Source organism: Saccopteryx leptura, chromosome 13 (assembly GCF_036850995.1).
Source record: "Saccopteryx leptura isolate mSacLep1 chromosome 13, mSacLep1_pri_phased_curated, whole genome shotgun sequence".
Lineage (NCBI taxonomy): Eukaryota > Metazoa > Chordata > Mammalia > Chiroptera > Emballonuridae > Saccopteryx > Saccopteryx leptura.
The window spans coordinates 9,830,605-9,856,163 of record NC_089515.1 but is presented as its reverse complement, the minus strand read 5'-3'; the positions used below and the strand labels follow the sequence as shown (position 1 = coordinate 9,856,163).

The window sequence follows — 25,559 nt, the reverse complement described above, 5'->3', positions numbered from 1 at the left end:
GAGGAGCGCTGCTCCGCACGAATGGAGGGTTCCGGGGCTGCCTGGCGCGCCAAAGAATCCCAGGGCGCCTTGTACTACATGCCCACGTGCGTGCGTGTGCGAGGGAGCGATAGCGGGGAGAGCGAGCAGACGCAGGGAGCCGCAGGCAAAGACCCAGCCAGCGCGCAGCCCGGGGGCGGCCCGCTGGCGGGGCGTGGGGGAGCGCGCAGGGGCGGCAGCGGGGCTTCCCCTCCCTGGCCGCGGGCGCACGGCGCGGTGCCGGGGCGCGGGGGCGGCGCTCCGGAGAGGGGAGTCCCCGAGGCGCCGCCCGCTCGGCGCGAGGACGCGGCACTGGGAGCGTTGAGCGAGCTGCCGTGGCGTCCCCGAACCCCCTGACCCCAGAAGGGAGGTTTGGGTTGAGCCCTCCCCGCCGCCACCCGCCCCCGCTCGGCGCCCGCCTCCCGCCCCCGCCCGCGGCCTGGAGCGCGCCTCCCTCGCCGCCCCGGGTCTGGCGAGCCGGCGCCGGCCGAGCTGCGGGAGCCGCCGAGAGCACCAGCCGCTGCCTTCGCGGGAGCCGCTCTGGCTGCACCATGCGTGAGCTGGCCATCGAGATCGGGGTCCGAGCCCTGCTCTTCGGGGTCTTCGTGTAAGTATTGGCGCGCCGCGTGCAGGGGCACACGAATGCGGGGACCCATGGGCCGAGCGTCTCTGCGCCCCAACTTTGTTTGCGCCACCGCGTCCCTCTGGGGCCTGGATTTCAGATCCCTTTCCAGCTCGGGGCCCGGGATGTGTCCTATGGGACCAAGAGAGTCCTGATCCCCTTCCAGCGACCCTCCGCGCGGAGGGAGCTGCGCGCGGGTCTGAGACCTGCTCCGACCACCACCTCCCGGCGGGGAAGCGGGTGCAGCCGCCGCTTGAGTCCCCCGCCTGCGCGTTTCGCCGGCTCTGCACCTGCCCTGGGATTCAGGACTCGCCCGTGGAGGCGGACGCGCACCTCGCTGGCGCCCTCGGGAAGTTTCTACCCTGTGAGCTCCCGAGCCCGACGTTTGCAGCTTAGCTCCTCGCTCATCTCTCCTTGCCGCTTGCCATCCCCAGGGCCAGGCTCGGTGTCCTTCAGCGTCCTGGCTTTAGCGCCCCTGGTCCTGGCGAGCCTTTTTCCAGGCGGCGTTTGCGGTACTTCGGCTAGAAAACTGTTGCAGGGAGGTTCCGGAAGGAGGGGGGGGGGGCAGGGCCCGCAGCCCGGGTGAGGGCTCCACGCGTCGGAGTCCATGTCCACTTACAGTGCGGGCGAGGTCCCTTCGAGGGCGACAGTGAAATGCCCCCGGTGGCTTCGAGGGTCTGGTACTTGGAAAAAAGGTCCTGGAAAGAGGAGGGTCAGCTTTGGCTCTGGTTCTTTCAGAGACGTCGGTGCTCCTGGCCCGCCACCCACCGGCCTCCCCAGGCCCCAGCAGCAGAATGCTGTCGCGTCCCTGCCTGTCGGTCCCAAGCCCAAAACATCAGTTCAGACCCACTCCGCAGCCCACGGTGATCTAGCACCGAGGCGCTCACACTTGAGTTTATCCCTCCATTAGCGGGGCAGGTCCTCTCTCCCCTCTGCCTGTGGCTGTTTCCTGACACATTTTAAATGTCACAGTTGCGTTAACTTTCTGGACTTGCCAGGTTGTTTTTGCTTGTTTGTTTTGTTGAAAAGCTCACGGAGCCGTTTCACACTGGAGGCCCCTCTCTGGATTTCTGCCCAGTGAATCGGGAGTCACGGGGTAGTAGCAGGTGGGAGGCATGAGATGACTTCTGTTCCGGGCAGCCCAGCGTGTACACATGGAAAGAAGTGCCCTTTCTTGCATGTTTTTCTTCACCAGGGAGGAAGTCCATCCAGAGTATCTATTCACACCAGCAGAAAGGGCCCAAGCTCCCCCAGAGGCCGCCAGCCCCAGTCCCTGCTTCACTAAACACTGCTGTTATTCACTGGGAACAAGGGACCAGGAGAGAACTTCAGAGGGTCTGGGTGCATTTTGGGAAAACAGAAAAACGTTTCCCTCTCCCTTACTCTATTTTTCTACCTTTGGAATAAACATGAAAACTAGTGATTGCCTTGCGATCAATGGGGAGAGTTTCCGATGGGCAGATAGACTAAGCCCTATTAAATTATCATGCGACGGTAATGAAGTGTTCAGTGCGTGAAGAATTTAACATCTGTTGGGCAGCTGTGGGTGATGCTGAAGGCAAAGTGAGGTGAGCTCTTAGGCTGCCTGGAAATTCTTGGATGAGGAGAGGGTCCAATGATATTTATATTGTTTTCAGATCCTCCTTCAAATTTCCTCAAACATTTATGAGATGTGTGCAGGTATATAACGGTCTGTGCAATGGATTTGAAAAATCTGACAGGGATTGTTTGTGTGTGCTTCTTGTGTCCTCCTCAGGAGTTATGTAAAAACCAGGCCGCCAGAATATAGTCTTCTTTCCAAACTTCTCCTTCGTATTAATTACTTAATGGGGGATCTGCTGTCGCCCAAAGGGAAACACTTGGTGTTGATGGCATTTTTGGCCGATTCCCTGGTTTCATATCAAATTGGACATATTAGCACTGGGTCGGCTTGTGGCTCCTTCACCTGCAAAGACTAGCTTTGGCTTTGGCAGGACACTCCCTGGGTGGGACCCTTGGGTGTTCAGAGCTGTTATCAGGCAGGCAGAGGGCCACTTCCAGAAGGACAGGCTTGGAGCTCGCAGACACAGGTGACCTTTATTTTCTCAGAGATCCTTCCTGCCAGATGACAGTGGCTGGCTTTTGGAGGAAGTTTTATTCTTCCTTTGCCAGGGCTGGTCTGATGGCAGGGTTCGGTGGCTTTGTACTCACCTCTGCTCATGAGTATGGTGGTCTCGGTCACAGGACCCCACCCAGCTAGGCTTGGAAAGTCCCCTCTGGACAAGCCAAATCCAGTTTCTCTGCTGTGGGGTCCCACTTAGCTGATACAATTCACCTGGTTCTGCTTGGCATTTCTACCTTACTTATTTCCCAGGATAAGAGAATAATTTTATTGGGGGGGTACCTTACTCTGCAGACTTGTGCTTCTGGGGAAACACCAGCTGTGGATGCACCTGCTCTATGACTCTATGACCACATTTGTTCTGCACGAGGGCAGGGAGCCCACCGCCCGATGCCCACATGCTCCATGGATTCTAAGTTAGCGCTAATGAAATGCATTTGGGGCCCACAGGTGGTAGGGATGAAAGCTCTCCACAACTCACTTAGAGAACCAGTTCTCAGTTTGTAGACTGGACTTTGGTGGTTCAGGATTCCAAGAAGATGCTCTCCAGGCAACCCCCATAGATGGCCCAAGAGGTACCCGGTGACTTTTGGACACTCCTGCCTAAGAACTTCAAATGACTGGGAAGAAAATTAGTAATGACTCATGCAAATCAGAGCTGGCACATAAAGTTTAAGTGAGCAGGGAATGCGTTGGTGGAGGAACCCGATGTTTAGGAAAAATCGAAGTACGACGTGTGGTGTCAAGGCTGCGTTTAGCGCAATGAATTCAGCTTGTGGGTCTAGAGGCCGCTTTGCTCTTCCATATGGTCGGCAGGTGGAGCAGAGAGCTGGAGCACGGCGGGCTTCCAGCATTGCAGGAGAGACTGAGCATTTCGGCAGATGCTCAAGCCAGCACTGGACCTTGTTGAGCAAGCACAGTGTGGAAACGCGGTGGCCGGTCGACAGCCCTGAAGACCACTGGCGTACTGCTAGAACACTCCTTCCACTTTTACTCCAGTAGCAACCGCATAGGCGGGGCCTGCCATGTGCCAGGCTCTAAGGAAGACGATCACAGGTACCACTTAGCCCCTATATGCGCCTGATGAAGGGTGTATGTTGGTATTTCTGTATGGATGAAGGAACTGAAGCACAAGCAGATTAAGTCACAGCTAGTAAGGGCGCTGAACCTTGATGCTCCACTGTATAGTCCGGGCTCTCAGTCACCTCGCTGCACTGCTTGAGGAGAAGTAGCAAGTGGCGTTGGGCAGTTGAGGGCTTACGATGAGCCAGAGACATTCCATGGCATCTCTTGTTTAAGCCTCCTCTCACTTGAAGTGGACACTTCAGATTCTCTCCACTTTACGAATAAAGAAACCGGGGTTTAGAAAGGTTAAGTAACTTGCTCGAACAGGCTAGCAGGAGGCATGGCCTGGATTCAGACAGGCAATCAACTCCCTGTCCCAAAGCCACCAGCCGCTGAACTAGAATGCGCCCAGCACCAGGCTTTCAGACTGGAGCAAAATAGATCACCTCCTAGAAGCGATGCCCTGATAGGACCCATAATCTCCAGAAAAGCACACGCACAGCCTGGAGTCACGTGTGGGAAGAGATGTCACTCTAGTTCTAAAGTCAGACTCTTAGTGTGACACCTCCCCGGTTGAGAGGTGGCGGTTGTGGCTCACGTCCTCCAAGAGATGGGATTCGGATGCGTTACAGATGTCGAGGGATCCTCTTTGGGTCGTTGGGTCCCAGAGGGGCAAGACGTGGTGAGTACATTGCTGGGGAGAACATACCTGGTGGTGTTGCAGAGTAACTGGCTTCCCCCTTTCTCTCACACTTTTGGCCGTCACCTCCAGGGGGCAGTTAATTCCGAAAGCCCTTTACCGACAGCACTGCGGGAAGGACCCTGGGAAGTCGATGATGACAATCGGAAATGCCGACTGGGGGAAGGTGGTCTGTCTACCTCACTCGTGAGCCTGGGGTCCACAGTCCCTCCCTCTGTCCCTCAGTCCCCCCTTGTGGCTGCTGGTGGCTCCCTCTCGGGGATGTCTCTCCAGGAGCTCTGGGTCTGCTCAGGATGCTGGGTTGCTCACGTAGTCTCACCTTCTATCAACCCGGCACCTGTCTCAGAGCACTTCCTATGCAGGAGGCCTGGGCAGGTGCGGGGAGGACGGGGAGGAAGGCCTGGGCCATGCTCCCAGCCTGGCAGAGCAAGCTCATGGCGGACTCATGTTTGTTGTTCCCCCGTGAGGTCACTAGGTTTGAAAGTTTTGCCTCCAAACATTTCTTGTTTATCATTTATTCAGTTGACAGCTGCTTATGTGGCACTGTCTGGCTACTTGCATTTGTAACGGGTATTTTCTTTCCCCTTCATTAGTCACGTTGGGATGGTATCATTCCAAATGGACACAAGGAAACTTGGCACTATAATTGGTCCAGGTGACTCGCTTGGGGGCATTTGGCTGTCAGGTAGATTTTTGGAATACGGATAGTAATTCACAGATCTTTTGTTATTACCCCTAAGAGTCCTGCCTAGGACCCCAGGCGGGGGACAGTTGCGGTAGTTGGAGCAGAGCGCCCAGTTTACTGAGAAGGAGGGATTAATTAGGGATGAGAAGGAGGGGACAGGCAGCAGGGAACGCTGCCCAGAGCCGACATTGCCCCTCAGTTTTGAGCGCTGGTTGACAGGTCTGGCCCAAAGACAGTTCTTCAGACGGAGTGTCCTGGAGCAAAGCCCCAGTGGCCTAGATGCGCATTTTGGGTGGGGATTTAGGTCACAAGGTGTGGCCTCAGCACAGAGAGTGAGTTGGGAGGGGGGGGATAAGAGGGGCAGGAAGTGAGCTGAATGTAATGGTCTGTGTTCTGCTGAGAAGTGTGGATGGTCCCTGAGACACTGATGGGGAAGCCCAGGCGGTTTGACACTGGAAAACACCATGATCAGACAGACCCTGGGGTGGACAGTGACAGCTCCCTCGGGCACGTAGGCCCGGCTTACTTTTGTGAGTGACAGTGTGCTGTCTTCTGCACCGCTGGGCCCCTGGGTGATCCGGGACCCGTGCTTTACTCCCTCTCATGTTGCAGTTGGTTGTCTCCCTGTTCAGCTCGGGACTGTCCACTGCTGGGCAGTGGGGGCTGGGTCTGCACCCACGTCCTCTCAGCTTTCCTCATGCCCCCAGCTGGGTCTGGGCATGAGCATGGGCAGGGCCTCACGAGCGCTCAGCACTTGACACTGGACTCCCGGTGACCATTTTCATAGACCTCTGAGTGCTCCGCGTCTGTCCCGAGCAGGGCTTCCTGAAGGGTGGTCTGCTGACCGCCTGTGTCAGAATCACCTGGGCCCAGCTCACACTTACCTGAACCAGCTTGTGGATTGGAGCCCTGGGAATCTGCATTTTCAACAGGTGACCCTCTGTCCATCGTGTTTGGGAGCCATTCACGTGCGGCCTGTGCCTTCTTGGGGTCAGGGATCTCCCTTGGCCCCTCTCTCCTCTCTGGCCGCACGGGAGATCGCCCGTTCCAAACCCGTGCCTTTAGGTGGGGCCACGCGGAACAGCTGGAATAACGGGTGTCACCTCTGGGTTGAGGCAGCATAAATCCCCTCTGTGGCCTGTCATTTCATTGCCCTCTGTTGGTGGCGAGCATGAGGCTGTGTGTTTACTGACCGCATCGGGACAGCTCCCTGGACCGTCGTGCCATCGGAAGCGGGCTGGGTGGGGCGAGAGGAAGCTTGTGTTAACTGCGTCTGGGACTGGTGAGCTGCTGTCGCGGAAGGCTGGTCTGTCGAGCTGATCCGGCCGTGATGACGTTGCTCACTCTCTAGAAGGGAGGACTTGTTTGGGGCAAAGAGGTATAATGAACGGCCACGGCTTTGGACCAAGGCTGGTCTGTGTCTGGGTTGTAACTCTGACAGTAGCAAGTTGCCTGAAATCTCTGAACCTCATTTTTTTCCAGGTGGGAAATGGGAATAATTCCTACTTCACTGGGTTTTATCAGAGAAGTTATTTGAAGTGTCGAAGTGTCTGTGGTACACACAACAAAAATAAGGTGTCTTCTCTGTACTTTTGAGAATCCTTGTTACCGACATGTGTTGTCTCAGAATGGCTGTGTGCATAGTGGTCACAACCATGGCCTTTGACTATGAGTTCCCGGGGCTTGAAACATGGTTTTGTCTTTTATTAGCTGTGTGAGCCATTCCAAAAAGTATTTTTCCAGCTTAAGCTTTGTTTCCCCAATTTTTCAAAGGGAATATGAACAGTACCCATGAATGTAAGGCTGGCGAGTATTCAATGAAAAGAGTCTTCAGCTGGTTGTGTGTGCTCAACAAATCATAATGTTATTATTATTATCCTTTTATGAAGATGAATTCATAATGTTTAGTAAAGAAAAATGCCATAGAAAGCTAATGGCATTCTTATTACAAAAGATTTACTACAGGATTCCTATAAAGTAAATAAACACCTTTAAGTCTATTTCAATGGATCCCCCCCCCCCCACCGCCCCTCCCGGAAATGAGAAACAGAAAGGCAGTCAGACAGACTCCTGCATATGCCTGACCAGGATCCATCCGGCATGTCCACCAGGGGGTGATGTTCTGTCCATGTGGGTCGTTGCTCCATTGCAACCAGAGCCATTCTAGCGCCTGAGGCGGAGGCCATGGAGCCATCCTCAGCACTCGGTCAACTTTGCTCCAGTGGAGCTTTGGCTGCAGGAGTGCAAGAGAGAGATAGAGAGAAAGGAGAGGGGGAAGGGTGGAGAAGCAGATGGGCACTTCTCTTATGTGCTCTGACTGGAAATCAAACCCAGGACTTCCACAGGCCGGGCCGATGCTCAACTGCTGAGTCAACTGGCCTGGGCCTCAACGGATTTCTTTTAATCCGCCCCACCCCAAGTAAACTTTGTCACTTGCTACGAGTCCATTCAGTGAACCGAGCCCCCAGAAAGCAGCATAGGTGGCTTGCTGTCTGATTTAGGGGTGGTCTCAGCCCTGCACTGCTTCGATGGTGACTCACATTGCTGGCCGTTTACAATGGTGATTCCAGGACATTGCATCAGAAGAATTATCAGCACAACTGCGTTAGATAATGTGTAAAACCAGTGCTGCGTTCCTATCCTTCCTTCCGAGTCTGCGCTGGCTGTGCAGAGTTCTGTAAAGAGCCTGGGCTGTGAGCTCTTGTCCTTGGCTCCATCTCCACCCCCAGCCGCTGGACCAAGCGTGTCCCGCGCTCCTCCCTCCTGGGAGGCCTCAGCCTTGTCCATGCAGAATTGGAGCATCCTTCTGTTTGAAATATTATTTGCCACTGTAAAGTGAGACAACTGGACCCAGAATTTTGAGACTTGATGAGGTCCTCCCCACCTCAGGGAGATAAGTGCTTATAAAACCACAGAAGGAGATCATTCGTTTCATAACTTGTGCGTAACATCCTCTCACCTAGTTATAAAGGTTATGCTGTTTATGACTCACTCAAGGCTCGAAAGAGCCTTGTACCTCTATTGTCCCTTGATAGTGGGGCAGGTTGTTTTTTAATTTTTCTTTATCTGAAGATCATCTTAGTAATATTGCTTCTTTTAGAAATATAATCTTGGTGTCCTGTGAGTGAATTGGAATTGCTGGTTCACAGCGAGGAGGTGAATGTAGGCAGGACTGTGACTGACATTGTGTCCTCATGATTCAACGACAGGCACAGAGGTTTTGGGGGGAAGGTGGGAATGGGTGGGCGGCGGAGAGGAGCTGGGACTCTGGAAGCCAGGAAGGACTTCATCAGAGTCTTTCAGGATGTGACGGTGAAGGATCACCCCGCGGAGGGGAGGGCCTGGTTGTTCTTCTGTCTCCGCCAAGGAGACAGGGGACATAGACAGGTTCGGAAGCCGCAGGAGCGTTTGGGTCGGTGTTCAGAAAAGGAGCAATCTGCCAGTCAGTGCCAGACATTTCTTTCTCTTTTACCAGACGGTTTTAAAAAAAACAAGCAAACAAATGTGTTTTTATTGAAATATTAGGTTAAACCACATGAAATTGCTGATATTTGACTGTTTTGACCTAAAAAGTGAGAATTTCATTTAGTTCAGCCTAAAAATAACAGGCACGGAGACAAGTGCACGATTCATGATTGTTGGAGCCCAGGGTATGCCCTCTCCCACCAGACCCCATCCACCCCCTGAGCGTCGCACCACCCTGACTTCTAAACCATTTTTAAACACCGTGTAAATGGAGTCATACAGAATGGACATTGTGTGATGTTTGCCCAGCATGTTTTTGAGATTCATCCACGTTGTGTGTACTTGTGGTTTGTTAATTCTCCTCGCTGTAAGCATTTTATTGCATGACTGTACCTCTGTTTACTTACTTGCTCTTTATGGGTGTCGGGGTAATTTATTGTTTTTGGCTATTAAGCGTAAGGCTGCTACTATTGTTTTTTGGTGAATGTATTTGGGATTTCTGTTGGGCATACATATACTCAGGTGTGGGAATGCTGAGGTTTTAAAGAAGGATTTGGCTTCCCTCTGCCCAGCTATAATTCTAAAAGAGAGATCTAGGCCATGTGCTGCTTTGATCTCGATCTGTTGAACAGTGTGACTTTGTGTAAAGCATGGGATGGCCCCAGAGTGACACAGGAAGCCAGAGCTGGGTCCCACTTCACAGGAGGGCAGTCTACTCATGGGCTTTGGAGTGACATCTGAGTGCTGATTATAAAGATGTGCCTTATGATCTTATAGTTTCTCTAAGCTTCCTGATGGGTCATGTGTCACATCCAGGGGGGCTGTGACGATGAAGCGATGTGCTGTGTGAAGGGTGCCCGGTACACAGCTGGCGCATGGTATGTGTTAAAGCCAATCTTGTTATCCTGTTTCCTTCCCTAGCTCCCTTTCCTCCTTAAAAGGTTCCTAATATCACAGTGCAGTAATCGAGTGCAGCTCTCAGTACTGCGGGAGAGCTGAATCTTGAACTAGGACTTAGGAAGTTTGGGGGAGGCATTCTGAATAATGGTCCAAGACGCCGCTGGGAACAGAAATGGCCAGTGTATATATGTGTGTAGGTATCTTTTAATGACCTATTTCTCCATCTCGGGTATAGGAAGGCAGGGAGGCGGAGGAAGGGAAGGGCACAATTTTGACTTACTATGTGCCGGCTTTGTATTAGGTACTTGGCATACCTTAGGTGACTTAATCTTTGCAACCCCAGGATGTGATCCTGTTGTCCTAATTTACCAAGTTAAGAGTTAATGCTTCTCCTATACAGAGAGCTCTTACCAATTAGTAAGAATAGAGAAGAGTTCTTCTCTATTAGTAAAATGGCAGTGGATAAGAACAGGGAACTAACAAAAATACAAATAACTAAACCACCTTTGCATCTGTGGTTTCCATAGACATGCAGAGTGTGTATCTGAAAACAACACAATGGCACTGAATGTAGGTCAGCACGCTTTTGTGTGCTACCATGAAAAAAAAATGCAGCCATTAAAATGAATTATGTACAGGAGTTGTGAAGATATCCACAAACTTGTTAAATGCTAAAAAAGTTACAGAAGTGAGCCTGACCAGGTGGTGGCACAGTGGATAGAGCGTTGGCCTGGGACACTGAGGACCCAGGCTTGAAACTGAGGTCGCCAGCTTGAGCATGGTTCATCCGGCTTGAGCAAGGGGTTGCTGGCTTGAGCATAGGATCATAGATGTGACCCCATGGTCTCTGGCTTGAAGCCCAAGGTTGCTGGCTTGAGTCCAAGGTCGCTGGTTTGAGCAAGGGGTCACTGGCTCAGTTGTAACCCCCTGCCCCTGTCTAGGCACATATGAGAAAGCAATCAATGAATAACTAAGGTGCTTCTCATCTCCCTCCCTTCCTGTTTCTCTCTCTCCCTCTCTCACTCACTGAAAAAAAAAAATAGTTACAGAAGTCCACATAGTGATGTATTAATGTGGTAATCTAATAAAATGAATTTGGGTCTGTCTCTAAGAAAAATGTCTATGAAGATATACAAAAAAATCTTAATGGTGGTTATTTCAAGCTGATGGAATTTTATAGTATTTGCTTTTTCGTTATACTACTTCTGGTCTAAACTATTGTCTAGTAACATTTATTACTTTCATTCATAATCAGAAAAGTCACTATGGATGTCTCCTGTTTGGGGGAAGAAAGGAAGCCATGAAATATCCTTAGATTCTTTTGTGGTTGCTTTAGAAATATCTGAAGTGAGAATGTGTCAGAAATCAACCTTTCTCTATTTTATTATCAACTAAAATATTCAAAGAAAATCAAATAGAAGGATGAACGCCAGGATGTGCAAGGTTGTGGTGAAACAGATGTGGTCAGATGCTGTAGCTGGAATTGTAAGTGGGTATCACCCCCTCAAAGAGCTATGCTGTGGTGCACAAGATGATTCCTGCCCCTTGACTTACAGTTTTTAGAAAAAATGTGTTAAGGCACGACTATGACAGATGGAAAAATATTATTGTATAGAGATGTTCATTGCTATGTTCTGTACAAAGCAAAGTAAGCATATTTGTCAAATAAATGAAAACTCTGATGGTCAACCTTTGAAGAATGCTTTGGTAAATTATGGACACAAAGAAAATCTTGTATAGCTATTAAAATAATCATTTTGAAAATCATGAAGAAGAAACGGAGCATTTTATGATGTAGTAGTTAAAGAAAAGAGCACTGTATAATAATATATCTCAGAATTACAACTATCTAAAATGTTTGATTTGGGCAAATATTAGAAAGGTTTACACAAAAGTGAATGTAATGAGAATGGATGTGTTATCCCTCACTTAATTTTTTTTAAGATTATAAAATAGTTGTGAAAATTAAAACAATACAAAAAGAATAAGGCTCCCTGAACTCCTATACCTCTCTTAGTTCTATTCTTTTCATTTTTTTAAAGTCAACTTTTAAACATACATTTCTATATAGTAATAAAAAAAAGACTGAGAACACATATTATAGGTTAACTTTTTTTTTCTTTCTTAATTTGTCTTGGAGATATTTTCTATTTATATAGATCTACTTGATTCTTTTTACTGGCTGTGTGGTGTTACATTGTGTCTATAACAAACAACATCGCGGTTGAGCATACATTGTAGTGCACCTGTTAAAATATTGTTGCAATTGTCCATCCAAAGGGCTTTATATACATTCCACCAGCAGTGTGCAAGTGTCTCTTTTTCAACATCCCTGCTGATGCTGAATGTTGTTAATGTTTATATTTATACCACAGGCAGGAATATAGCATTTGCATCTCTTCACTCCTGTATTGACAATTTGTACTTTAAAATGAATGTTATTTTCTTTTACTCACGCTTTTTTTTTTTTTTTTTAATTTTCTTTTCTTTTTTTTCTGAAGTTAGAAACAGGGAGGCAGTCAGACAGACTCCCCCATTCGCCCGGCAGGGATCCACCCGGCATTCCCACCAGGGGGCGATGCTCTGCCCATCTGGGGTGTCGCTCTGTCGCAGCCAGAGCCATTCTAGCGCCTGAGGCAGAGGCCATGGAGCCATCCTCAGCGCCCGGGCCAACTTTGCTCCAGTGGAGCCTTGGCTGCGGGAGGGGAAGAGAGAGACAGAGAGGAAGGAGAGGGGGAGGGGTGGAGAAGCAGATGGGCGCTTTTCCTGTGTGCCCTGGCCGGGAATCAAACCCGGGACTCCCGCACGCCAGGCCGACGCTCTACCACTGAGCCAACCGGCCAGGGCCTACTGATGCTTTCATTAGATCTTTAAGTTTATCTTACTATTAATGTAAGAGTGCTATAGGCTTTAAAGATATTAATCTTTTCTTTTATATGTTGCCAGTCTTTTCTCCATGTCCCTGGTTGACTTTTATATTTCTTTGCAATTTCTATTATTGTGCATGTTTTCATTTTTATGTACTTTATCAATCTTTTTCTTTATGGTTTCAGAGTTTCTGTCCAATTTGTAACGTCCTTTCTCATCTAAAACAGAAATATTTTCTGTATTGTCCAGTATTTTGTACTGTTCTTGAATTTTAATTCTTTAATTATAAGAAAATGTATTTATGGCACGAGGTAGAGGATTTACTTTTTTTTTCTTGCATATGGTGTGTCAGTTATTGGAAGAGACATTGTTTTTCTCAGTGATAGCTTTATCAGATGCAAACTTGCATATGTCCATGGGATTGCAAGTGAATTCTGCTTTGATTGTTTGCCTTGTGGTAGCTGAGTATATAATAATTTAATTGTTATAGTTTTAGGGTATATTTAGATATCTGAGGGGAATGGCTCCTTCTCCCTGGGAAGGAGTATAGCACAGTGGTTATGGCTGCAGGCTCCAAAATGAGGATGCCTGGGTTCAAGACACTAATCTGCTGTTTACCAGCTGTGTGAACTTGTGTAGCTTGCTTTATTTTCAAGCTTCAGTTCCCTCATCTTAATATGGGGATAATGATAGTGCAAAAACAATTTTATTGTACTGGGATCAGAGGCTGCGGCTTGTGTTACTTCTCTGTTTTGTTATTTGTGATTTTCTGTATGGCCACGCACATAGTCAATTTTTTTGTAAATTTACATAGCTTGAACATAATGAATAGTTTGTTGGGTACAAAGCTCTAAACAGACTAAAGCAAATCAGCTGTGCTATTCAAATCCTCTATATTCTCACTCATTTTTTTTTCTTTTTAATTAGTAACTTAAATGTAAGGATATGCTACTTCTATTAAACCAGGGTAATTATAGCATTCACTTTTTTTATTTTGGAAAGAACTAATGTTTTGTCTTATTGCTACCAACTTATTCTGTTTTCTTTCTGTGGTGCTTCATTTCGATGTGTTTTCCTGCTGGTTTCACTGGATAGTTCAAAACAAATTTTATTTTGCTACCTTCTTTTATTTTCTCTCATGATGACTTGAAGTCAGAAATTCCTATGGCTATATTTCCAGTTAGTATTCTTAAATTTTGTTTCCTTCTGATGAACCTTTTATCATTAACGTTAAGTTTCCATCTTTGTGTTAATATTCCTTATCTTGATGTCTACTTTATCTAATATTAATATGTAACTACATTATCTTTCTTGAGATTAATGTCTGCACAGAATATATTTTTCATCTTTTTACTCTCAACTTACCTGTATTTTTGTGTTTAATGTATGTCTCTTATAAGCAGTGTTTAGTTTTACCTTTCAATCTTATCCAGTCTGGCCAATCTCTGCCATTTGATTGGAGTGGTTAAGTCATTTACAGTTAATGCAGTTATTGGCATGGTTGGGTTTAAGACTGAACATGGTAAAGGAAAACCTCATTCAAGTGCAGTTGGGATGCTCTGAAAGGAGTGTTTTCGTGCAGGTACCACCCATGGAAACTTTAAAAATTTGGGCAGGAAGAAGCTTACTTTACAACCCCAACAGGAGAAGGAAGATTTTCTTCTTGCCTTGCAACAGCCCAGTTGATGAGAAACCACCACACTCAGCCATGAGAAGCCCTGAACTCTCACTGTTATCCAGTGGACTTTTGTTCATAACTGCCTATCCCAATTTCTTGCCTTTTCTCTAAAATATAACACTGTCCTCCTTTGCTCTCCACACTTGCCTGTGGTTTGCCATAGTTTGCATGTCCCAAATTGCAGTTCTTCTATTCCTGAGTAAGCTCGTTGTTGGTAAAATAACTGGCTGTTTTATTTTTAAGGTTGACAAGTCCACCATTTTTTACTTGTTTTCTATTTGTCCCATCTGTTTTGTTCCTCTTTTTCTGTCTTCTTTTAGATTAATCAAATACTTGTTAGTATCCCAGTTTTGTCTTGTATTTTTAGCTACCCTTCTTAAAATTTTAAAAATAGTTTCTCTAGAGATTACAGTATGCATTTTTTACTTGTCACCATTAAGTCAGTATTACACTTTCAAATACAATGTAAAACTCTTATGACAGTGTACTTCCATTTATTCTTTGGTACATTGTCATAGATTTCACTTGTATGTATAAGTTGCATTAATCATTTAAATGATTTCCATGTCTTATACAACCTATATACCTTCACAAAAATTATATTAAAAAGTTTACCCACATATTTACCATTTTTAATGCTGTTTATTGCTTTTCTCTGTCTTGGTTTTTCCTTGAGCATTATATCTCTTTAGCCTGAAGAACTTCCTTAAACATTCTATTGGCTTTTGTTTTATTGGGAAGGGGCTTTATTTTGCCTTTACTTTTGAAATATATTTCTGTTGGACAGAGAATTTGAGGTTGTCTGTTTTCTTTTAGCACTTTAGTGATGGCTTTGAATTGTCTTCTGGGTTCCATTATTTCTGATAAGAAGTCAGCTGCCACCATTTTTGATGCTTTTCTGAATGTCGTGTTTTTCCCCTTGGCTGCTTATAAGACTTTCTCTTCATCTTTGGTTTTTAGCAGTTTGACGCGTCTAGATTGGTCTCATTTGTAAATATTTATCCTGCTTGAGTTCAGAAAAATTCTTGGAGCTATGATTTGATGCATATAGTGCATCGATTAAATATTTTTAAGACATTTTTTTCAAATATTTTTGTCCTATTGTTTCTCTCCTCTCTTTCTGGTTCTTTGATTACACTTATATTGGACAGTTTGATACTGTTCCGCAGGTCTTGGAAGCTCATATTATACTTTTTAAAAATCATTTTTTCTCTCTGTGGTTCAGTTTAAGATAATTTCTATTGATTTGTCTTCAAATTAACCAGTTCTTTTTTCTGCTGTGTCTGTTCTTATGGTAAGCCTATTGAATAAATGTTTCATTCTAGATAATCTTTTTTTTTTTAATGTATTTTCTTTTTAGTTTAGAATTTCCATTTGGTTCTTTTTCAGAGTCTTAGCTTCTTTGTTGATGCTTTCTGCCTATTCTCTTTATTGTTTCCTATATCTTTTAACATATTTATAATAGAAAGTCTTTTTCTGCTAATTCCAACATTGGATGATCAGGTGTTCTGCTTTGTTTTTTCTTTTGATGATGGGTCACGTTCCTTGCAGGTGTCCTGATATTTTATTGTATGTTGGGCATTGTGTATCATATAAATACATTGTAGAGGTTCCAGATTGTTACTGGCTTCTCATGAATGTTGAGTTTCTTTCTTGCACACAGTTCTTACTGTTGGGTCACCTTTGTCCTTGGAACCTTTGTTCCAGGCTATATTTGAATATGTCTATTTTGGTTTTTCCTTTGATCCTAGGGTGTATCCTTTATACCTGGGATGTGTTTTTTATTCCTGTGGCTTGGCCCTTTGTACAGAGGTTTCAATAGAAAGTCTAACTTGGGTAAATTTCTACTCTAAACTCTATCTCCTAGCATTCGTTTTTGTTTTTTTTTATGACATCTATATGACTAGATCACCTCTGAATATAATACTGATATGTAACACAGTATAAAATACTGATGGACAGAGTTATATAGAAATTCTACATTTACCCTTTTTTAAGATGGAAGTATGTAGTTCCTGGATATATTGTGCTTTAATTCAGCCTTGTGGACAATGGAAAAATCTTCAGTCATGTAATAACATATTAAATTGGACTTTTAAATTGTGAATACTTTATTTATATTTAAAAAGCCACATAAAACAGAGATGCTTTGCTTTAATATTTTTCTTTTTTGCTATAAAAAATTCTTTTACTGTTTGCTAAAAGTAGAAAACTGGGGTTGTTTGGCCCCATGGATGATGATGAAGAGGGAGGAGGAGGATGGTGATGATGATGTTGATGATAATGCTGATAATAATACTAATAAGTAGTATTTGTTGAGCACCACTCTATGCCAGGCAGTGTCCTGAGGCATTCTACTCCTTAACTTTTCAAGTGACCCTATGAGGCAGGGATTTTGTAATTCTTCATGATTTTGGATGAGAAATCCAAGGCTTAGAGATGGTAAAGAACTCACCCAGTGTTAATAAGTGAGATGAAAGTGCTTTCAGTGGACATTTGAAATGGAGTGTTTTATGTTTTTATGTGTTGGTGCATTTTACATTGGATTTGTGAGGGGAGGGGCAGAGAAGAAGAGACAGGCTGTGAGGCTTTCTGATAATGAAATGACCCCGACACCTCAATGAAATCTGGATGTGAAGGGGATGACCCACGCTGAGCAAATGGAGTGCTGACCGTTCCCAGAGGCCCCATGGAATGAATTACAGTACGCCCAGTGTGTGAGCAGGGCGAGTCTCTTGGTATGGCCTCCTCCTTCTCCTCTGTCTTCTTTTCCTTCTCTCCCCTCTCCCCTTTCTTTTAAACAGCACATCTTACTCGGATCCTCCTTGTTCAGTGGTGGAGCAGAGCCTGGAACCTCCGTCCCTCGATCTTGGCCTCACAGGCTGCTGTCACACGTGACTTTCCCCTGCTCCTCGCGAGGCGTGGGCTCTGCACATTGAGCCCGTCCCTTCCCTGCCCCGTTGGCATCATCTGCATGGAGCTGTGGGTCTAGACAGCCTCTGTGAGGCAGCCAGCCAGGCAGGATGGTTGCTCTTTGTTAAACTCTTTCTCAAAACAAGTTCTTTGGCCAACATCTCCCCATTTCCCCTGCCACTTCCAAGTTTGAGATGAGTAAGGCCTAGAGACCTAAGGGACAGCATGGTGACTATAATGAACAGTGCTGTGTTATATACTTGAAAGCCACCAAGAGGGTACATCTTGAATGTCCTTAGCACACACACAAGAAATGGTGGTTCTCTGACATGCTGGTGGTGTTAGTCAATGCGAGGGCAGCAATCATTCTGCGTTATGTTAAGCGTCGCCAACCAGGTTGTGTACCTCAAGCATGCACAGTGTCAATCACATCTCAATAAAGCGGGCAAAAGCGAGTCCTGAGTGTTCCCTCCCGCGTAGTTATCACGCGTCTGTGGGATGTGCAGGACAGACCTGTCTGCGTTCCCAGAGAACACGAGGAAACCAGTGAGCCGTCCCGCATGGTGCTGTCCTCCCCTCCGTGTGGCCTCCATGACCTGAGGTTTCCTGGGGACTTTAAGTATCAGGAAGAAGAATGAGACCTAAAGTTCAGGGAGGTGTTTTCTCCACAAAGATCAGCTTTCAAAACTGAGGGGAACCACATCACACCGAGAACACTTGCATTTTGGACAGACTGTCTGAGGATGGTGACATGTCACTTCCTTCAGGTCAGTTCCCTTGTCTGGGGAGCAGAAGTGGATGACATATCGGGGCAGAGTCCACTCCACTCCCCTCACTTAAGTTAGTGTCTGAATCCTGTCCGTTCCTTCACTCCTGCAGCCTCTGGCAGCAATTGGTTGCGTCCCCTTGTGCCAAGCCCTGTGCCAGGCCCTGTGCCAGGTCATGGGAACACGAGATGCCAACGCCACGTGCCGCCTCTGTAGCCCAGGTCAGGTTGCTAGTGGACAGCTGGGTCCTTGAAGTTGGAGATGGGGAGTTGCCGTGTGGGAGGACTTGCCAGGAATTGTGGGGGTGCAGCAGAGTTGGGGTTTGTGTAGGAAGAATGGCATGGCCCGGAGCGGAAGACAAAACGGTGGAGGACGTCAGGGAGCAGCGTCGCCTGGAGTCGGCTGTGCCCTCCTCTTTGGAGACCTGGCTTGTGGCTCTCCAGCCCCTGGACCTGCTCTTTCCCAGGAATGAAAACAGCTTCTTCCTCTTTGAGCGCCTGCTCCGTGCGGGTGAGGTCCTTACGCTTTGCGTGCAGTTAGCTCATTGAATCCTCACAGCAGCACCATGATGTTCTTGTCTCACTTCAGGGGTGGGGAAACAAGTGCAAGGACGGACGGAGTGACCTGCCCCTGGTCAGCTGCCCGTAGGTGGCAGAGGTCGAATCAGATCCTGCTTTGCTCCCATTGCTCTGTTGTTGCAGTTGGGCGGGGGGATATCTTTGTCCCAAGGCCCCCCCACACTGGCCTCCTGCCCACCGTTGCCTTGCCTGGATCTTGATCATAACAAGCTCATAGTCACATGCGGTGTGTCGAGTGTAGTGCTGAGGGTCCCAGAATCTAAACAGACTGCCTGGTTTCAGGTGCTCTTTCCGCCTCTGCCTGGGTTACTGTACCCTCTCCTCCCTCAGTTTATGACTCTGCAAAGTAGGGGTAAAAACCGTATCTCCTGGACCCTGGCAGGGTCGATGCGGGCCCACAGAGAGCATGCCACAGAGGTCAGCCGTTACCATAGTATTTGCTGCGCACCTAAAAGGCCCCCGTCCTCCTCCTTGCCCTGTCGTCAGAGCGGAATGTCTCCCTCTGTGCCCTTGTCCCAGTGGTCCTCCCGTCACCCTGACCTTGTCCGCGGGAGCTGCTCGTTTGTAAGGATGATGAGTTGTAGGTCACTGCCATTTCTTTCTCACGTGAGTGGAACCTTTCTCTCTGATGTCAGCAGGCATTGTTGGAGAACAGTGTCTGCCCTACAGTGGCCAACAGAGAAACCCTCAAGAGCCTCAGACAAAATGTGATTAATTATCTGTTTACTTTGTGCCTGATGCATGGGTCACGGCTTTCCTTCTCCTCTCCAGAACGGGACTGTCTGCTTTGAATGACTCCGGGAGGGACCGTGTTCTTAAACGTCTCCCCGCTGCTGTGTCAGCACTTGGGATAACTGCTAGAGGCTTTTTATTTTTTCTTCTCAGAGACTCCAAAAGGGATGTCAAATAATTTTGGGACGAAGTTTAATTATTTCAAGTTTGGAAAAGAAGAACTTCGTGAAGGTGGTACTCCAGAAAGAAGTGTTCTTACTGTCAGTTTTTTGTTTGTTGGTTTGTTTGTTGCTGAGGTGTTTTGACAAGCGCTCTGTGGTTTTCTGCTGGGCGTGCTGGGAAACAGGAGCCAGCTAGGGACGTCACAAAGCAGGGTTCGCTCTGGGCGGAGCCCGGTTTGATTTCACACTGAACGGAGGCAAGTCCTGAGTACAGATCGATGTCAGATAGAAGTAAGTCCAGGGATAGTCTGTCTGGGTGGCCTGGAGTTCGGAAAGCTATTGCCCTACCTGGCTCTGCGCTTCTAGAGAGCAGGGCCCTTGATGTTTGTGTTCACCACTGTCCCTCCCACCCCAGTCTGTGCGTGGCGCAGAGCGGATGCCAGGAACCCCTGAGTGAATGGGGGAGCTGCAGTGAGGTGACATCAGAGCACATGTTGGAGGGAGGAGCTCTTCCATCGGGCTCTCTTGGGCCTGCATACAGAAGACGGGTCACAACTTGTCCTTCAGACAAAGCTGCGGGAAAGCATGGGCCAGTCAAGGAAGACAGCTTTTCACCCCAGGGAGGAATGCCATGAAGAAGGGGCCAGGGGCTGCATGGAGATGCCCTGTGGGTCTGCTACTGGTCAGCTGCCTGGTAAAGGAAGGGTGACTCCTGGCCTGCCCATGTTGGCTTCTGTCATTTAGAGGCTGTGCAGGGTGGGACTGAGCAGGGAGGTGGTGACGGGGCCAGTGGGGCACAGTGGCTATGTACGTTGGATTAAATATCCCAGCACACACTATGGTTTGCCAGACCCCCATCCCTCACAGAGCCCATGCCCACAGCTGACGGTCCACAACCTTCTTGTCTGGGGTCCTTAGTGGAGTCGGGTCCGTGTTCCCAGGCGCACACCCCCATGCTCAGTCACTCAACGTTTCTTCCCAGGGTGTGAGCTATTTTGTGTGGCTCATTACCTCCCAGCTGAAGCTTACCTATTCCGCAGGGACAGCTTTTAAACAAGTTGCACTTGCTCGAGTTCTTTTCTTTTAAGTCATGAACAAAATGTGGGCTCGCTGCAGGAAACTTATGCAATACAGAGAGAAACATTGAAAGCAAATGAAATTATTTATGATCCTATAAACCAGGGAAAACCACAGTTAACATTTTATTTTGTATTCTTTGAGGCTACCCCCCCCTCCACCCCCACCCCCCGGCTGTAATACATAATATCTTTTTCTGTACATAAGGTATGCCTTATCTGAAATAAAAATTTGTAGGCTGCCCTTTTCCCTTGGCATTGCACCCTCCACGCCTTTCTATGCCACAAAATATTCTTCCTTCCCCAGCTCGCTTTTTTGAAAGCTGTGAAGGGTGGCAGAATACGCTACCCCAAAATATGCCAGTTGAACATAAAGATCATTTTGAGCAGAAGGAAATTGAGAAAAAGCAGTTGCATAAAAGGCTCCCTTGTCTTCTATTTGCCTAAAAGCAGGTAGTACATTTTCTTTTTCTTTTTTTTTAAATTTATTGTGTTACGTAGATTCTAATGTCACCCGTGTTCCCCAGTAACACCCTGTCTCCCTCCCCGTAACGCCCTCCCCCCTTCTCTCCAGGATTTGCTTTTCTGCTCTCATCCCTTTCTATCACCCTATCATCCCCTTTCCCTCTGTCCGCTTTCCTTCTGGATCCTTTGATCCTGCTTCTGTCTCTATTCCGCTTCTCAGTTCATATTGTTCGTCGGATTCCTCATATGAGTGAGGTCATATGATATTTTTCTTTCTCTGCCTGGCTTATTTCATTTAACATAATAGTTTCAGTTCCATCCATGTTGTCACAAAAAGTAATATTTCCTTCTTTTTTTATGGCCCCATAGTATTCCATTGTGTATATGTACCACAGCTTTTTAATCCAGTCGTCCACTGATGGACACTTGGGCTGTGTCCAGATCTTCACTATTGTGAACAATGCTGCCATAAACATGAGGGTGCATTTCCCCTTTTGAAACAGTGCTATGGTGTTCTTGGGGTATATTCCTAAAGTGGGATGGCTGGGTCTAAAGGCAGTTCCATTTTTAATTTTTTGAGGAATCTCCATACTGTTTTCCACAGTGGCTGCACCAGTCTGCATTCCCACCAGGAGGGTTCCCTTTTCTCCACATCCTCACCAGCACTTACTCTGTGGTGTTTTGTTGATGAGCAACATTCTTACTGGTGTGAGGTGATATCTCATTGTGGTTTTAATTTGCATTTCTCTAATGATTTGTGATGTTGAGCATTTTTTAATCTGCCTATTGGCCATCTGTATGTCCTCTTTGGAGAAGTGTCTATTCATCTCTTTTGCCCTTTTTAAAAAAAAAATTTATTATTAAATTTAATGCAGTGACATTGATAAATCACGGTACATATGTTGAGAGAAAACATCTCTAGATAGATTATTTTGACATTTGATTGTGCTGTATACCCCTCCCCCAAAGTCAAATTGTCTTCTGTCACCTTCTATCTGGTTTTCTTTGTGCCCCTCCCCCCACCCCCTCTCTCCTTCCTCGCCCCCTCCCCCTCCCCCAACCCCCCACCCTGTTGCCATCACATTCTTGTTCATGTCTCTGAGTCTCATTTTTATGTCCCATCTATGTATGGATTCATATAGTTCTTAGTTTTTTCTGATTTACTTATTTCACTCTGTATAATGTTATCAAGGTCCATCCATGTTATTGTAAATGATCCGATGTCATCATTTCTTATGGCTGAGTAGTATTCCATAGTATATATGTACCAAAGCTTTTTAATCCACTCGTCCTCTGACGGACACTTGGGCTATTTCCAGATCTTCGCTATTATGAACAATGCTGCCACAAACATGGGGGTGCATTTCTCCTTTTGGAGCCGCTCTATGGTGTTCTTGGGGTATATTCTTAAAAGTGGTATAGCTGGGTCAAAAGGCAGTTCGATTTTCAGTTTTTTGAGGAATCTCCATACTGTTTTCCACAGTGGCTACACCAGTCTGCATTTCCACCAGCAGTGCAGGAGGGTTCCCTTTTCTCCACATCCTTGCCAGCACTTATTCTGTGTTGTTTTGTTGATGAGCTCCATTTTGGCTGGTGTGAGGTGATATCTCATTGTGGTTTTAATTTGCATTTCCCTAATGATTAGTGATGTTGAGCATTTTTTCATATGCCTATTGGCCATCTGTATGTCCTCTTTGGAGAAGTGTCTATTCATTTCTTTTTCCCATTTTTTGATTGGATTGTTTGTCTTCATGGTGTTGAGTTTTACAAGTTCTTTATAAATTTTAGTTATTAACCCCTTATCAGACGTACTGTCAAATATGTTCTCCCATTGTGTAGTTTGTCCTTTTATTCTGTTCTTATTGTCTTTAGCTGTGCAAAAGCTTTTTAGTTTGATATAGTCCCATTTGTTTATCCTGTCTTTTATTTCACTTGTGGAGATAAATCAGCAAATATATTGCTCCGAGGGATGTCGGAGAGCTTACTGCCTGTTTTCTTCTAAGATGCTTATGGTTTCATGGCCTACATTTAAGTCTTTTATCCATTTTGAGTTTATTTTTGTGAGTGGTGTAAACTGGTGATCAAGTTTCATTTTTTTGCAGGTAGCTGTCCAATTTTCCCAACACCATTTGTTAAAGAGGTTGTCTTTACTCCATTGTATTTCCTTACCTCCTTTGTCAAATATCAGTTGTCCATAGAGCTGTGGGTTTATTACTGGGTTCTCTGTTCTGTTCCATTGATCTATATGCCTGTTCTTATGCCAGTACCAGGCTGTTTTGAGTATAATGGCCTTGTAGTATAACTTGATATCAGGAAATGTGATACCTCCCACTTTATTCTTCTTTTTTAAGATTGCTGAGGCTATTCGTGTTCTTTTTTGGTTCCATATAAATTTTTGGAATATGTAATCTATATCTTTGAAGTATGTCATTGGCATTTTAATTGGTATTGCATTGAATTTATAGATTGCTTTGGGTAATATAGACATTTTAATGATGTTTATTCTTCCTAACCATGAGCACGGTATATGCTTCCACTTGTTTGTATCTTCCTTGATTTCTTTTATCAATGCATTGTAATTTTCCGAATACAAGTCTTTAGTCTGCTTGGTTAAGTTTACTCCTAGGTACTTTATTTTTTTGGTTGTAACAGTGAAGGGGATTGTTTCCTTAATTTCTCTCTCTGACTGCTCATTGTTGGCATATAAAAATGCCTCTGATTTCTGAGTATTGATTTTATATCCTGCCACTGCTGAATTCATTTATCAGGTCCAGTAGTTTTTTGACTGAGACTTTAGGGTTTTCTATATACAATATCATATCACCTGCAAATAACGATAGTTTTACTTCTTCTTTTCCAACTTGAATGCCTTTTATTTCTTCTTCTTGTCTGATTGCTATGGCTAGGACTTCCAGGACTATGTTAAATAAGAGTGGTGAAAGGGGGCACCCCTGCCTAGTTCCTGATCTTAAGGGTATTGCTTTTAACTTTTGCCCATTGAGTATGATGTTGGCTGTGGGTTTGTCATAGATGGCTTTTATCATGTTGAGGTATGTTCCCTGTATTCGCACTTTGCTGAGAGTTTTGATCATGAATGGGTGCTATATTTTATCAAATGCTTTTTCTGCATCTATTAAAATTATCATATAGTTTTTCTCCTTCTTTTTTTTTTGTTTATGTGATGAATCACATTGATTGATTTACGAATATTGTACCAGCCTTGCCTCCCCAGAATAATTCCCACTTGATCATGGTGTATGATTTTTTCCATATATTGTTAGATCCGGTTTGCTAATATTTTGTTGAGGATTTTAGAATCTATATTCATCAGGGATATTGGCCTATAATTTTCCTTGTTTGTGTTGTCTTTGCCTGGTTTTGGAATCAGAATTATGCTCGCCTCATAAAAGGAGCTTGGAAGTCTTCCTTCCTCTTGAATTTTTTGAAATAGTTTGAGAAGGATAGGAGTTAGTTCTTCTTTCAATATTTGGTAGAATTCAGTTGTGAAGCCATTAGGCTTTGGACTTTTCTTTGTTGGGAGTTTTTTGATAACTGTTTAGATCTCATTTGGTGTAATTGGCCTGTTTAGGTTTTCTGATTGATTTTTGGAAGATTGTATGTTTCAAGGAATTTGTCCATTTCATCTAGGTTGTCTAGTTTTTTGGCATACAGTTCTTCATAGTATTTTCTTACAATATTTTGTATTTCTGTTGTGTCAGTTGTTATTTCTCCACTCTCATTTCTAATTTTATTTATTTGAGTCCTCTCTCTCTTTTTCTTGGTGATTCTTTTTTTTTTTTTTTTTCAGTTTTCTGAAGCTGGAAACAGGGAGAGACAGTCAGACAGACTCCCGCATGCGCCCGACCGGGATCCACCCGGCACGCCCACCAGGGGCGACGCTCTGCCCACCAGGGGGCGATGCTCTGCCCATCCTGGGCGTCGCCATGTTGCGACCAGAGCCACTCTAGCGCCTGAGGCAGAGGCCACAGAGCCATCCCCAGCGCCCAGGCCATCTTTGCTCCAATGGAGCCTTGGCTGCGGGAGGGGAAGAGAGAGACAGAGAGGAAAGCGCGGCAGAGGGGTGGAGAAGCAAATGGGCGCTTCTCCTGTGTGCCCTGGCCGGAATCGAACCCGGGTCCTCCGCACGCTAGGCCGACGCTTTCTTGGTGATTCTAATTAAAGGTTCATCAATCTTGTTTACCTTTTCAAAGAACCAGCTCCTAGTTTCATTGATCCTCTGTATTGTTTCTTTAGTCTCTATGTCATTTATTTCTCCTCTGACCTTTATTATTTCCTTCTTTCTACTACATTTGGGCTTTACTTGCTGTTCTTTTTCTAGTTCTTTTAGATGCAGGGTCAAGTTGTTTATTTGAGCTTTTTCTAGCTTCTTAAAGTGTGCCTGTATTGCTATGAACTTCCCTCTCAGCACTGCTTTTGCTGTGTCCCATAAATTTTGAGTTGTTGTATGCTTGTTGTCATTCGTTTCTAAGAATTTTTTTATTTCTTCTTTGATCTCATTCTTAATCCATTCATTATTTAACAACCTGCTATTTAGTTTCCATGTGTTTGTGAATTTTTGAGCTTTTCTGTTGTGGTTCATTTCTCGTTTCATGCCGTTGTGATCGGAGAAAGTGCTTGATATGATTTCAATCTTCTTAAATTTGTTGAGACCACTTTTGTGCCCTAACATGTAGTCTATTCTAGAGAATGTACCATGAGCACTTGAAAAGAATGTATATTCTGCTGCTTTAGGGTGAAAGGTTCT

The 25,559-nt window shown here is 45.8% G+C and overlaps 1 protein-coding gene across 2 annotated transcripts in view; it reads left to right on the top strand.

The window, feature by feature from the left end:
* Positions 1-434: 434 nt before the first annotated feature.
* The window catches only part of PLPP4 (phospholipid phosphatase 4), a 128,150-nt gene continuing 103,025 nt past the window's right edge, over positions 435-25,559 (top strand). Inside the window, exon 1 of one of the 2 annotated variants that reach the window (XM_066354941.1) lies at positions 435-625. In XM_066354941.1, coding sequence (XP_066211038.1) covers positions 570-625 — 56 coding nt within the window. In that variant the 5' untranslated portion in view covers positions 435-569. The remainder of the gene's footprint in view (positions 626-25,559) is intronic. The other variant, XM_066354939.1, reaches the window with a different exon arrangement.